General features: G+C 37.3%; 1 protein-coding gene across 3 annotated transcripts in view; it reads left to right on the top strand.

The window, feature by feature from the left end:
- The window catches only part of LOC138693183 (zinc finger protein 235-like), a 35,606-nt gene that overhangs the window by 13,798 nt on the left and 6,812 nt on the right, over window positions 1-14,996 (top strand). The window contains exons 3-4 of one of the 3 annotated variants that reach the window (XM_069816914.1): window positions 12,570-12,710; window positions 14,657-14,794. In XM_069816914.1, the coding sequence (XP_069673015.1) occupies window positions 12,603-12,710; window positions 14,657-14,794 (246 nt within the window). In that variant the 5' untranslated portion in view covers window positions 12,570-12,602. Of the gene's footprint in view, window positions 1-6,874; window positions 9,748-12,569; window positions 12,711-14,656; window positions 14,795-14,996 lie in introns of those variants that run through there. The other 2 variants (XM_069816916.1, XM_069816915.1) reach the window with 2 other exon arrangements.

Here is a 14,996-nt window from a genome sequence, read left to right on the forward strand (position 1 = left end):
AGCGAGGAGAATTTCTAGGTTTCCCCTACTGGACTAGGAGTTGCGAACTGCATTGCTGTTGGAAAGCTAGTAGTGAGATATCTTCACAGTCTAGTATATACAGTCACGAAGCTTGGGGTGGTTTTTTGCCAACGAGTTTCATTTCTCGCGATAGTTGCTAGCCGCTTGGAGTGCTGTGAGTACTAGGAACCAACGAGTTAGAAAGAGAAGACTATAGATTAGCCATGTTGTCCTGTACAGCTCTCTTTGCGGTGCCACCGCGAAACACGGCAGATCTGAGCTAAGCGCCCACCTTTGTAAAAATTCGTCTGCTTACAATGTTGTATAACGGAGGTAAGAACTACAAAAAAAACGAAGAAAAAACATGCCTGTTGTGTGTGCTGCATATAACTGCAATGTCAAAGGAAAAATACAATTGATATATCATATATCATATAAACTTTATGAAGTTAAGTCCATAGTTTTGTTAATTAGCAACATTTTTTTTTTCATGCATAAAAGCGTAACAACGTCCGGCATAAACAAAATAAATGGTTGACTGGTAATGTACTTAAACTAAATACGGATAAAGCCAATGCAATTCCGTTTCAAATCCAGTGAAAAACAAATAGCAATATTAAATTAAAATTGTATTTCGACAATGGCATCCTTTATTTCTGCTCCTTCTGTCCTTACTGCTTATAGAAGAAGACGATGAGCTGTAGCTTATAAAAAGTAGGTCTATTTCGAAGACAAACGATTAATCAAATAAATGGTTCACTAGTAATAGAGTTAAACTAAATACGGATAAAACCGCAACAATTCCATTTCAAACCCAGTAATAGCAATCAAATATTAAAATTGTATTTCGACACTCGCATCCAAAATAACGCAAAACTCTGGGGTATATCGTATTGTTGTTAGTATTTTGACTGGAAGGACATGAAAGAACATAATTGAGTACCCACGTGCAATAATGGGGTAAGTATGAATATATTTCGTAACTACTTACCCCATTACTATACGTGGGTGCTCAATTATATACTAATAATTATCTGTGGTGCAACAGCCCTTGAAGGGCTCAGACAGACCAACCGGCTGTTGGCCCCACATTCACATTTCGATAATAATTATACTCTACTGTAACAAAAAAAAACTGAAAGCGTGTTTGGTCACGTTTTACCCACGTTACACACTTGGCGTTAAAGGTTGTTTACTACAGATAGAGCCTACTTTCATTCTATGCCTTATGGTATGATAAGTAGTTTTGCAACGTGCAGAGACTGGGAAAACAATTTAATAAAATCATCCGAATCATACCATCAACATTTTCTTCAGTATATTTGCTAGGACTTCTTGTCATACTACATGACAATTTTGCTTAGGTTATTCTTTTAAGCATTCCTTCTAGGAATAGCTCAAGTGTTTTAAATTTAGCGTTCATAAGTTTAGATAAAGTTCCTAGCACGTATTTGACGAAATACTAGGCTTTTCCACTTCAGTTTAACTGATTTATGCAAACGATATTTTGATAGCCGGCGATTGCAATGTTACTCATTGCCACGCCCACTTTGTTTGTGGGCGCATAAGTTCATGGCTGACGGTCGTTCAATTTTCTTCAAACATGGCGGCGCAATGACCACTCTATATCTTTCTCTTTCTAACTCGTTGTTAGGAACAATAGACTGTGTCACTGCCATCGTGATCAAATACAGGCCGTTAGGCAGGCCCAAAGAGTTTGTAATATATAACTAGAGACACCAACGGCGCTAGTTTCGCGTACAAAATTGAACAGCTGTTCGGCCGCCATTAAAGGGAGTTGATGCTTCGCCGGGAGTGCGAGCAGTTCATGCATATTGAGGAGTACGAGTAAATAAAAGTACATTTGAAGGGAAATAATAAGAAAATGGTGAAATACTGCGCAGCAAATAATTGTTTGAACATAGCTACTATTATAGATGCTCAGGAAAGCATGCATATCTTAATATTAGAAAGAATGTTCGAAATGCAGTTCCTTCTTTGAATTTGCTTACAGAATGTCGGAATATTTCTTGGATAAAGTTTTTCCAGAAAGAAATTAATCAGGTTTACAAGGTTGGTTTCAACAATGTCTGTAACGGTTAGGTGCCATCATATTACAGTGGATTATAATAGCAGAGTGCATAAGAAAGTCCTCACACTATATCTGTCTAAAACTGTTTTGTTTTACAATAAATGAATTAATAATGTAATTTCCGTATTGTACAGTTACTTCTAGGTTTTGGTTGTAGTAAATGCAAAGAGTGTATATGCGTGATTTAATTTATTTTTTAGAATATCGCCAAAGATGAACCATTATAATACTTTAATAAATATAGCGCTCCTCTGCCATTCATTTTTATTTCATCACGACTCATCAGTTGTAAAAGATGTTTGAAACAGTGTCTATCACGAGGCCTACGTCAATGTTTTGTGGTACTGTTTTCGAATTTCGCGCCGCAAAGACTCCCTTTAATTGCGGATGCTAGCCGATTCAATTTGTGACATTTTTCTTGCCTGCCACTCACGGGTATGTGTGGTTCTTGTAAGTATTACAAACTCTTTGGGCAGGCCATGTGACTCGCTTATCCCAATCACGAAGGGCGGCGTTTCAACCATATAAATTAATTGGAATGCATAAACAGTAACATATATTTCTCTAAAATGTAGTGTAATTGCATTAATAAAATTTAAAACAAAGATCACGGGACACTTCAGACATAATTCCTTGCGAGTTAGTGTGTAATATTATTTTTGGTGTGAAAATTACGTTGTTCGTATGTGTGATACCTGCCTTTATTTCGATTAAATATTGCGAAATTTTTGTACATTCATTTATGCACGATTCAGTAATTTTCACTTGCACCGCTCGAATATATAGAAATGTTGAAATTATAGGTTATGTTTACTGTACCAGTTGCCTCCTTCTGTCTAATTTTAGTGGTCTCCAATGCCCTGTCACTACATATGTATATTATAGGTTACGTTTACTATGTTTAACTTATATTCCTATATTCGCAATTAAACATTATAATTAAACATAATGTCATGTATGACACCCGTCATATTTTATTTGTCTGTATTTTAATACTACAATTGAGTACTGTATTTATCTACTATTTAAGAGACGAAGTAACACAATCGTACGTACACTATTTCATAGGAGTGGCGTAATACATTAATTTGAATAATAATATGGGACAAGGAGACGTTTTTAGTACTATAAATTGTAAGAAAAATAGGTTAGAGCTATCCTTCTTTCGAAAGATCCAAGAAGGTGAGTTAATAGAAAATAATATATATATTTAAAAAAAATAATATGTAAACCATATGTATTTCATTTTTCAAAAATGGAAGGAAGGTGCTAACTTTTTCAAAAGAACACGATATCGAAAGTACAATACATTTTATCGTCTCCTAGGGAAAGAGTCTGTGATGAGGCAATAGTAGCGATCCTGGTGGTGAGCAACTATCTATGGATGCATATTTCAACTCTTTACGTTTGCATATTTATTAAGTATTAAGCTTCGTGACTGGATATAGTAGACTGTGATATCATGTCCAAAGGTGCAATAAAGCCTCCACGCATTTAGACCCCACGCAAACGAGGGCCACCACCATGTCTTGGATCTTATTCTTATTCTGCAGGTTGCTACATATTGATCATGGGAATCCACAGCACCCAGATATCTATTATACAGTGTAACTGAATGTGTTTGGCATATGTGAATCGTCCTCTTTGTCTTGGAACTTCAACGTTTAGCTTTTGCAATCGAAGTCGTGTTAGTAACTTTGTTGGCGACTGTAACTACCCTGTTGTCATTCCATCGCAATAAAATAACATCATCTGCAACAACAGACTCCTTGGCTCCTCTCTCCTTTTGCATTTTTAATTTGTTTGTATACACCTTGTTGTCGCAAATTGTTCCTGATGCTTCAATGTCTCAGCAGGTAGGTCATGTAGAAGATCAATAGACGTGATATAGTTATAAAAAATAAATGATTGCCCTTTTGGATATCAGCCTTCTTTAGGAGTCCGAAAACAACATCAAACCCCTGTCCTTTCCCTGAAGTTGGTAAGTTCGTATACAATTGCCACAATATGGCTCCACATGCAGCATACTGTACAGCCATCTGCAGTACAAAGAGACCAGGGCTAGGCTTCGCTCGATTGAACTGGTTGGTTCTATGTCTGCCATAATGCGGGACAATTGTTTCATCAATACTCAGGTGTTCTGGAATTTCACAGATTTGAATGATTTATTTGTTATTTAGTATATCGAAAATTGGCCTAACCTTATAGTAGCGATTGTAAGAAATTGCCATATTATCAGCAAAATGCAGTCGTCTCATACTATCGTCAAAAGCAGAGACCTGCATCAGAGCGAGCGCGGGATATCGTTATCATTCCAGGAAGGCACTGACGGAATGAATAGGGATCATCTACGAATATTTCCGATAAATCACGAAGTATAGAAACACACCGAGCGATCGGCGAGCGCTCGGTGTTCATGAGTGCTCTTCCGGTAACAGTAGGTGAATTGTAGGCTTGTCTAATCAGTACGTTTCATCAAAACGAATGTTGAAGATGATTCAATAGTATCGACGTCGATCTCAAGCAGATGCTCGGACACCGTTTCTGTTGATGGTAAAAGATTAGAAGACACGATGTCGAAAGTATATACCGAAAGTGAAATTAAATCAGCAGAGTCAGAGTATTGGAAAAAAGGGAAAGCAGTTACTAGCTCTGCTTGGACTAAATTCAGAGAAGTAAGGGATAAGAATACCTTAAAGTATATAGGATTGTCCACACCAGGTGGCCCGGGTTCGAATCCTGGTCGGGGCAAGTTACCTGGTTGACGTTTTTTCGGGGGTTTTCCCTCAACCCAATACGAGCAAATGCTGGGTAACTTTCGGTGCTGGACCCCGGACTCATTTCACTGCCATTATCACCTTCATTTCATTCAGATGCTATATAACCTAAGCGTCGAAAAATAACCTACTAAAATAAAAAATAAAAATATTCCCAAGTTAGTATGAGTAAAGTTCATACTACGTCCGAGATGAAACAAAATATATCGCTACTAATTTATTATTTGCATTTCATACATCGATAGACATTTTTAGTTATCAAGTATTAAATTGTAATTTGTCTGTTTTATATACGTTTTATAGTAATATAACCAAACACATCATTTGCATTTACAGTAATTATCACGATTAATTGTTAAACTAAGTAGGAATGAAATATATTTATACAGAAAATCATTTCAGGCTATTTCAATCTAAACAAAGAAAAATGTGTAATTAATTAAATTTCCACTAAATATATATAATTGTTGAGAACAATCGAATGATTTCTATAATGATTATTCCATTGTAGGATGAAATCATTCGAATGCAGGACTGAATTGTTCAATAAAATTGCAGTATGTTGATTACTCATTCTATGCGTAGGTCTATAGTCTGAGATCAGCGCTCTTTTTTCTTATCGCCATGTAGGTCAGGTGTTTAATTTAATGAAGATCAGGGTCAAATTCTGGGGCTATTAGAAGAGTCAGTACGCAACACTCACACAGAACATTCAAAGCTTATCATTCTATTGTTGCGTCATATGATTCTGAACTCGAAGCTCTTATCATTATCATAAAATGGAACATATTCTGTTATGCGAGTACATATTTTGTATAACTTCATATGGCTTGTTGTGGTGGTAAGCAAAGTTAATGAATAATCGAGTGATATTGTGAATATTTCTATTATTTCGAATGGTTTTGATAATCAAATAATTCGAATGAATTCATTCTATTTTTACCAGTGCTGTACTACGTAGTACTGTAGCATACTGCTTCGCTTACAGTGGTTGAAGCGAGCGCTCGTTCTGACAGGGGAGCGATGCCCCGGGCGATCTCGAGCGAGTGGAGGGCAAACCCGAGCTCGAGCGATTACACACGAAGAGCATTCGGTAAAACCGATCTCAGATATCGTTAAGCATCGCTCTCTTGCAGGTCTCTGGTCAAAAGTATTCCACCTCATTGAATCAGAAATAAAAATGTTATGTAAATCTTGTAATGTACTCCAAGAAAGTCGCCTATGTGGATGTATATTGTAGTCAGAAATCAAAAGAATGCCAAGAAAAACTACAATATTCTCTTTTGTTGTAGAGTCAGTAGATGGATTTTTCTGAATGCAGTAGTTACTACTTTGGTCCATTATCAAGTCTAGAACTCCGTCGGATACATTAGCTGGAATGCATCCAACGGTGCTTTTAGCGTTTCCTTGAAATAATCCATTTGGTTGGGAGGGTATGAAATTTTGAATGCCGAAATATTTTCCCCAATTCTGGTGGTGGTGCATTACTTTCGTTATCAGAATCGGAATCATATTGGGCGTCACTCTCTGAACAGGATCATTTTCCACTTTATCATCACTTTTTTCAGAGTCCTCATCCGTTTCGGCCTCAGGTTGCTCCCGTGGTGCAAGAATGGCAACATTCAGTCGTCAGCGACTCATTACTCCGTAGTTACTTCATATCACGTATTTCATTGACAGTATACAGCCTGAACTGAAAAAATATTCAAATGACTACAGTTATAATATACATGACTAAGTTATATCCCAGTGGTAGGAAAACCTAAATGAAAGCTAACTGAGAGTTGACTGACGTGGTGTAATCCTTATAAAATTTATTATACAGAAGAAGTCCAAATAGTTTAGTCGGTTTTGATACTTGCACCATTACTCATAAATCAATTACAAACTTGTATCTCTAATCGTAATTTACCTCCTCATGAAATAGGTTTGTTTTGATTTGACTATTCACTAATGGATTGTATACTTGTGACTATTTTATAGACTGATAGTATATTTACTTCAGGATTGCAGCTAGGAATGAGGGGACTGTACCAACAGAATTGGCTAGTCTTCCTCTTGAAGAAAACGAGAGTCCTAGGAAGTCTGGTTCCTCGGGAAAACCTGTGCGGACTCGTGAAGATGAGAATCAGTTGGAATTACAATTGTCTAAAATATGTTCCTCGACTGCAAAAAATCTGAACAGTCATTCATCTATGGACGTAGGCAAGAAACCTTTCAAAAGCAAAGCTTGTGCTAAGAATTTTTCAAACTCGAAAAGTCTAAAAACTCATGAAAGTCCGCACACAGGGAAGAAGCGTTTCAAGTGTGATATTTGTGGGAAGTATTTCCCGCAGTCTGGTGGCGTATGGGCCCATGTACGCGTGCACTCTGGCGAGAAACCTTTCAAGTGCAATGTGTGTGGTAAGTATTTCTCGCGGGCGGGTAACCTAAAAACCCATGGACGTGTGCACTCTGGCGAGAAACCTTTTAAATGTGATGTTTGTGGTAAATGCTACTCCCAAGCAGGTCACCTACAACCCCATGAACGTGTGCACTCTGGCGAGAAACCTTTCAAATGCCATGTTTGTGGTAAGGGTTTTTTGCAGTCATGTGACCTGAAAGCTCATGAACGTGTGCACTCTGGCGAGAAACCTTTCAAATGTGCTCATTGTGGTAAGTGTTTCTCACAGTCGAGTGACCTAAAAGGCCATGAACGAGTTCACACTGGCCAGAAACCTTTCAAATGTGATATTTGTAGTAAGTGTTTCTCGCACTCGGGTAACTTAACAGCACATAAACGTATGCACTCTGGCGAGAAACCTTTTAAATGTGATGTTTGTGGTAAGTGCTACTCGCAATCGGGTCACCTAAACACCCATGGACACATGCATACTAGAGAGAAACCTTTATAACGTGATTTTTGTGGTGTTACTCGCAGTCAGGATAACTAAAAGACCAAGAATGCATGCTTACTGGAGACAAACATTTCTAATGTGATGTTTATCGTAAATGTTTCTCGCAGTAGCTTTACCAGAATGGTAATGAACTTTTGCACTCTGGCGCGAAACCATTCAAGTGTGATTTTTATATAAAGTGTTACTCGCAGTCGGGTGAATTAAAAGCCCATAAACGCATGCATACGGGGGTGCAGTTTTCCTCTGCTTCCCTCCACCTCTCTACCCCCTGACCAAGCAAGACACACTCTCTATGAGCTGACCACCCTGCAGATCCCAGGACGACTTTGAATGTAGTGTCAATTCCAATACAGTCGACGCGCAAAAAGATTATGCACAAGATATTAGTACATTTTCCCGGCCAGATCAAATATAAAGCAATTTACCAATAAAAGATGTAACAAGTCTTCTAAAAATTAAAATATATATTTTTATTTTCCTGTCAGAGCAGGGGCTGCTGCAGCTCCGCAGCTCTTATGGACGAGACGACCCTGTTTATTCGTACTCCTGAATAAGCAAGAACTGCTTGCACTCCTGGCGAAGCATCAACTCCCTTTAATGAGACCCGAACAGCGGTTCAATTTTGTACGCGAAACTAGCGCCGTTGGTGACTCTAGTTATACATTACAAATTCTTTGTCATAGTCCCTTCTGTCACGGTCCGTTTGATCCCCATGCTTGGCCATACAGTTTTGAATCATAGCCTGGAATGGATTAAAAATAGAAGAGAATGAGGCATCTTCGGAGGTAAATAGAAAAGCTTTACTGTGTATCTTGTTTGTGTGTTTATCGGACAGTAGAGAAAAGCATACATTTCACACTTTATAATCAATTGAATAAATTCCTTGCTGTTGCTGTGATTTATATGGCGTCATGAATTGGTCTGGCTTTGTGAAGTGTGCGTTGATTCTACTCATCCCATTGGACGAACCTTTCACACGAAGTTCAGCTAGTGTCTGTAACCGCGGTTCAGCCTGCATCATGATCGAGTAATGCAGAGCCATAATAACACTGTGAAAAAAAAAAAAACGGTAATTTCATAGAAGACGGGCACCTGGTTGGATGTACTAAGTATTACCAACTTTTTTACTTTAGAGTTAAATGTTAGTGATTTTTAGTAACTTTTATATGTTAGTTCTAGGTTTTTATACTAGGTGTCGCATTGATGATGTTTCAATTTGATTGGTTATAGTTGTCATTTGTTGTAGAATTTTCGTTAATTTTGAATGGGTAATGACGTTGTCAATTGTTCTTGGTTGTTTGACGTGAGTGGTATTATACTGTTTTGCTGACTAAAGCTATTGGAAGTTTGTCATTTTATGATTTTCTTTCGATTTGATTGGTTATAGTTGTCATCATGTGTTCTAGAATTTTCGTTAATTTTGAATGGATAATGACGTCAGTAAGTTGTTCTTGGTTGTTTGACGTGAGTGGTGTTATATTGTGCCTGATGGGTAAAGCTATTGAAAGTTTGTCATTTTATGATATCTGTGAAAGATGTGTGAACATAGAACAGAGTATTAAATTTTATGTCGATTTTGATTCAGTTCTTTCGCTGGTGAATAAAAATTGTGTCGATTGTTGACAAGAAAACTGTTCCTGTGATTCCAAGGAATTGTTCATTGAATTTTCCGTACAAGTTAAGGTGTAATAAGAGTTCAAAGAGAATTTCATTTTGTGTAAATACATGGTTTAGTTATGTGAAGTTGACTGTACGACAAAGTGGTGGTTTAGTTCTTTGTTGGCTGCATGCTTTAAGTTTAGATTGCCTTGAAGCCTGTGTCATAATGCAAGTGAAGTGGTTGTCTTTGAAGACGTCAATGAGGATTGAATTTTGTTTGATTAGGTGATAAATTATTGTTTTGTTTTGTGTTTTAGTGATTTGTGGGGGTAAAGTGCGGACGAAAACTGCCAGAAAAGTACTACCAACTTTGAAGTGCAAATGCCACCAAACACCATAAAAATCAAAAATGAAAAATTAAACATATTTTCATTTTTCGAAGGGCTTTTTCTTCCTTAAAAATATGAATATATGTATGATTTTCCATCTTTGATTTTGTAATGTTTGGTGACATTTGAACTTCATAGTTGGCAGAACGTTTTGGTAGTTTTCGTCAGCCATGTTGGATTTTGCCCGTCTTCTAGGAAATTACCAAAAAAACAAAACTTTTGGTTTGTTTAAGTAAATTTTATGCATTTATTGGATAAATTAGATCACAAATAAAATAAATTGGGTACTCCTACCTTCTTGTAATCGTTTCTCTGTTCCTAGTGGTCAATTATGTAATTTAATAGTTCACGTAATATTTGCTTAGCACGTCTTCTGTATTTTTGTAATATTCAACTTATATTTATAGAGTTAATGTAATTTACTGCATTACACACAAGGTTGATTAATGATGGTGTCTCCCCGTGATTGTAAGCATGATCCAGACTGGTTTTGTTACGTGTGCGAGTCTTCCTGACCTCCATAGTGCTGAAGAACAGAATCAAGTATGCCAACAACTCCGCTCAGCCTACAAGTCATATTGCGGCGTACCTATGGGTGACCAAGACAAAGTTGGGCACCACATGTTGTGTGTAGGAGCCGTAGATTCATTGTCGAGGCCTGGTACAGAGGATAGAGCAGAAGAATGAAGTTTGGTATACTGGTTTGAACCAGCAGATCACCTGCATACCTGCTATTTCTGTGTTGTTGACTTATCCCATCACAGAAACGAAAAAATGTGTTGGAATATCCGGGCCTACCATCATCACTTAGGCCTATTGCACACAACGAGGAGCGTCTGGTTTCTCCTCCTCCAGGACGGCAGTAGTCTGACTTTTCCTATAGTGAATCGTGTCAGCGAGGAAGAGGACTTCTCAGAGGATGCAGAGGCTACACCTCACTTTCCCACTCAAAAGGAGTTAAACGACTTAATCAGGGACTTAGGATTAATAAAATCCTGTGCAGAACTTTTAACATCAAGATTAAAAGTAGTGGAACATTCTGGACTGGAGCTGCAAGGTATCCGGACAAGAGGAAGTGTCACCAAACGTTCTCGCAATACTTCACTCTCGCTGACAAACTGTGTTATTGCCACAATGTGGGGGACCTGTTAAAGAAATAGCTTTCCCTATGATCCAAAGGACTGGCAGCTCTTCATTCACAGTTCGTGCAAGAGTCTGAAAGCTGTCCTCCTCCACAATGGCAACAAGTGTCCCTCAATTCCAATTGCTCATTCAGCCCATCTTAAAGAAGATTACTCCAATGTCCAGCAGCTTCTGCAGATGGTTAACTGTGCAGAACAACAGTGAAATGTATTAGTGCCTTAAAAAAGATTGCGTCTTTGATGGAACAACAAAGTGGATGCACAAAATATCCCTGTTTTCTCAGACTGTAGGCTAGCAGGGATATAGCCAGGCATTCTCAGACCAGTGGATGGCCACTGAAGACGGAGATTGTGGTTGATGAGAAAAACAGGTGGGAACTCTCAGTGAAGGAAAACAAGATTCTGATGCCTCCGCTCCACATTAAGGTTGGCCTCATCAAGCAATTTGTAAACGCATTAGATACAAATTCATATGTCTTCAAGTATCTGCAAACTGTCTTCCCCAAACTCTCAGAGGTGAAGGTCAAGGGAGGAAATTTTTGTGGGTACCCTGGTGAAGAAATTACTTCACGATGATGAATTCATTGTAAAACGTCTACCTATACAAAGGGGAAGCTGGAAAACCTTCCGTGATATAGTGAAAGGTTTCCTGGGTAATCGCACAGTGGACAATTACAGGGAGATGGTGCAGGGTCTTCTGAAGAATTACAATGCAACGGGTTGCAGCAAGTCACTCAAGTTACATGTCCTCCAGTCGCATCTAGATGTTTTCAAGTCAGACATGGAGAGGATTAGGGCGAAAGATTCCATCAAGACCTACAACTGTTAGAAAAGAGACAGACTACCACGTACAGTATAGTGGGCGACTACATCTGGGGTTGATCAGATTCTTATGTAAGCTACAAGAGAAAAAGTAGGAAAAAAAAACATTTTTAGACACTGTGAATATCTTTTTATGATGTGTTAAGTGTTTTAACCTACAAAAGGGAGAGTAGGAAAAAAATACATCTTTAGACACTCTGTGTATGCATTTTTAAGACGTATAAGTGTTTTATTGTACTGTCCTTCCATAACTTCTGCACATTTGCTCAGCCCCTGTATATGTTTTCTGCCTTAATGTAGAAAAAACTATTATTGTAAACTCACTTATATTGTACAAAAGGAAGATATTTTCTTGAAATTAAGAAAATCAATGCCTTATCTCTAAAAACAATTTCACACATGGGAAATTGATGTTTTCTTGTGTTTTGCAACATACTGAATTAGAAACAGCAAGAAAATTAACTTAAACAAAATCATTGTTACACAGTGTAAATATTAACTTGATCCGTCCCAAAACCGTATGGAACTGATCAACTGCTATTCTGTTAGATACGTCCGTTTGAAACTTAGTTGATCATTGGATATCATGTGAGAGAGGTTTTGTTTTGCGTTATTATTCCTAACAGATAATTGTATTCAGGCCAGATGCTTTTTGATGTCCTACAACTTTAATTAAATATGTGGAAACACTTGAAACTACATTGATTTGAGATCTGCTTCTGTTACTGACGTGCACACTATAATTCACATTAGGAATGACTGCCATGCACAACCAGATTGGCGGCTGTTACTCATCAAATCATCTTTAAAATAACTAATAAAATTATTCACGGTGTTTTATTGTCCTTTAGGAAGGGAATTTATCGCATCTGCTAGTGACGAACATGAAGACAGAATGCGGGGACCAGAGTTACGATTTCAAATCAGAGATAAAGGTTGAAGACACCACACCAGTGCCTCTTGTCCTTCCTATGGTGAAAACTGAAGATGATGTAAGTGGTTCTCTATCAATATACACATATATGAGTAATGCACTTGTAAGTATGTCAGACCTATTACCAGTCTAAAATCGTATTACCTATTCGAACGTTGCCATAAATTTTACAACTTAAACTGTAGGCATTCATTTCAAAATTGAAATAATAACAATAACAATAATAATAATAATAATAATAATAATAATAATAATATTTATTGTAATTAACTTTTCCACAACTTTTACTACTTAAACTGTAGGGATTCATTTTAAAATTGAAATAAAAATAATAATAATAATAATAATAACAAGACTATTTATTATTATTATTATTATTATTATTATTATTATTATTATTATTATTCTAAAATATTTATTTCTGCTATTGAAGACAGAATTATCTCGAATACACAGAGATAATTGTGCCTAGGAACAGACTTCTTTTTAAGTTTACGATTTTTTTATTCTCTTGTTGTTGATCTAACAATTACTTTGATACACATTGAACAATGGGTTTAAACCACTGCATGCTGGATCGCATTTTATGGGTGCTAACAGTGCCTGCTCAATCAACGCTTATGTGCGAGTAATGAAAAAAGTTATTTTGCCTCTAGGTGGCAGGTAGTGGCCACCGCTGTTAACATTATCAGTACCCTAAATAATTATTGTTACGACGTCTTTAAGTATCGAAACAGAGAAGGGGTTGTGGAAACGATGGCCCAGATTGTTCGGATGCTTTATACCATCAGGGTGAAACCTAACCATTTTTCCCCCATTACTACATATGCTAGTGGATTGTGGTGATTTTCTAGTTTGCATGTTGAATTTTCTTTTGCCTACTTCGTTTCGAATTTCGATAGTGACAGATACTACAAATGGTAGTGATTTTGTAACCGGAATGTTGGCAACTGAGACAAATATCGACAATATTTGTCGCTACTAGAGTACCATGAAATTAAAATTGTACTAGATTTCTGAGCCGGTTACTGGAAGCTAGTGAAATTTGAACGTACTATTGATTAAGCAATATCAATATTAATATTAATACATAACCTTATAGTTATTTTATGTATTGCGTTGTGGTTATAATTCAAGACTATAGTCATGTAAGTTTTCTGAGTTAATACTAATAACTTCATGTGGTCAAACAAAATAATTTTTTAGGTTAGGTCTTGGGAGTCAAACCAATGAATTTCGTATTGCTAGACAAAATATTTGACATGTTGATCCCTTTCCCCGTACAGTTTTCTTATGTAAATATGTTACGTATTATTGAATTATTTAGAATAACCTTCCAGCATAAAGTGTGGTAAGTATATAATTCATTTAATACACAAGATAGTGTGATATCTGGTAACAGTTGGCAACACTGACATGACGGCAATATTTGCTGTTCAGGAACTGTTCTTATGTCACCGTCACTATAAACCAATTATAATCAATTAGATTTAGAGTCTGGCTGGGTGGAAGAGAAGGCCTACTGGCCTTAGCTCTGTTATTCAAGACACTAGTGTGGTTCAGTCGGCTAGGTGCTTGCCTGCCAATCCCGAGTTGCGGTTCCTTTCGGATTCGATTACTTAGTTGGGTTTTTCCGAGGTTTTCCTCTACCATAATGTGAATGTTACGTAATCTGTGGCTAATCCTCGGCCTCAAGTCGCCAGATACCCTCTCGCTATCACCAATCCCATCAATGCTATATAAACTAGTAGTTGTTGCAGTGTCGTTAAATAAATCAAGTAAAGACTCTTAATTTATTGAAACTGCACATGAAATATGTTTTTGCATGGATTGTATACATTTTTATTTGAATCCTAACCCTATTTGTCATGGGGTAAAGCACGTGCTATAGGTTGTGATCACCCTGAGGCATGTGAACACATAGGGAGCAGCTTATAACAATATAGGTCGCGTTCTAACATGCTGTGATAAATTTTTCATTTAAGATATCTCTCTGTACCGCAGGAATGGAATCTAGGGGATCAGCATGTGACTGGTATAAAGGAGGAATATGAGGACAAGACCCAAGATCTCGCATCTGAGATAAAATTTGAGGATGATCCGGTGCCAATTTCGTTCCCAGTGTTGAAACATGAACCTGAGGTGAGTGGAGAACAAGGAATGCAACGTGTTCTTCCAGTGTTTATTTTGTATTTTGTTTCTCTTCTCAACGTCCTTTGCAACATGTGCCTATTTTTCCATTCATCATATTAAAATCCCCCAATATGTTGACTCATAAATAATAAAATTCAGTCCACACCTATGGAGTATCGATCAGCGCGTGTGGCCTCGAAATCAGGTGGCC

The sequence above is a fragment of the Periplaneta americana genome, chromosome 17 (genome assembly GCF_040183065.1).
Source record: "Periplaneta americana isolate PAMFEO1 chromosome 17, P.americana_PAMFEO1_priV1, whole genome shotgun sequence".
In the NCBI taxonomy this organism is placed as follows: Eukaryota; Metazoa; Arthropoda; class Insecta; order Blattodea; family Blattidae; genus Periplaneta; species Periplaneta americana.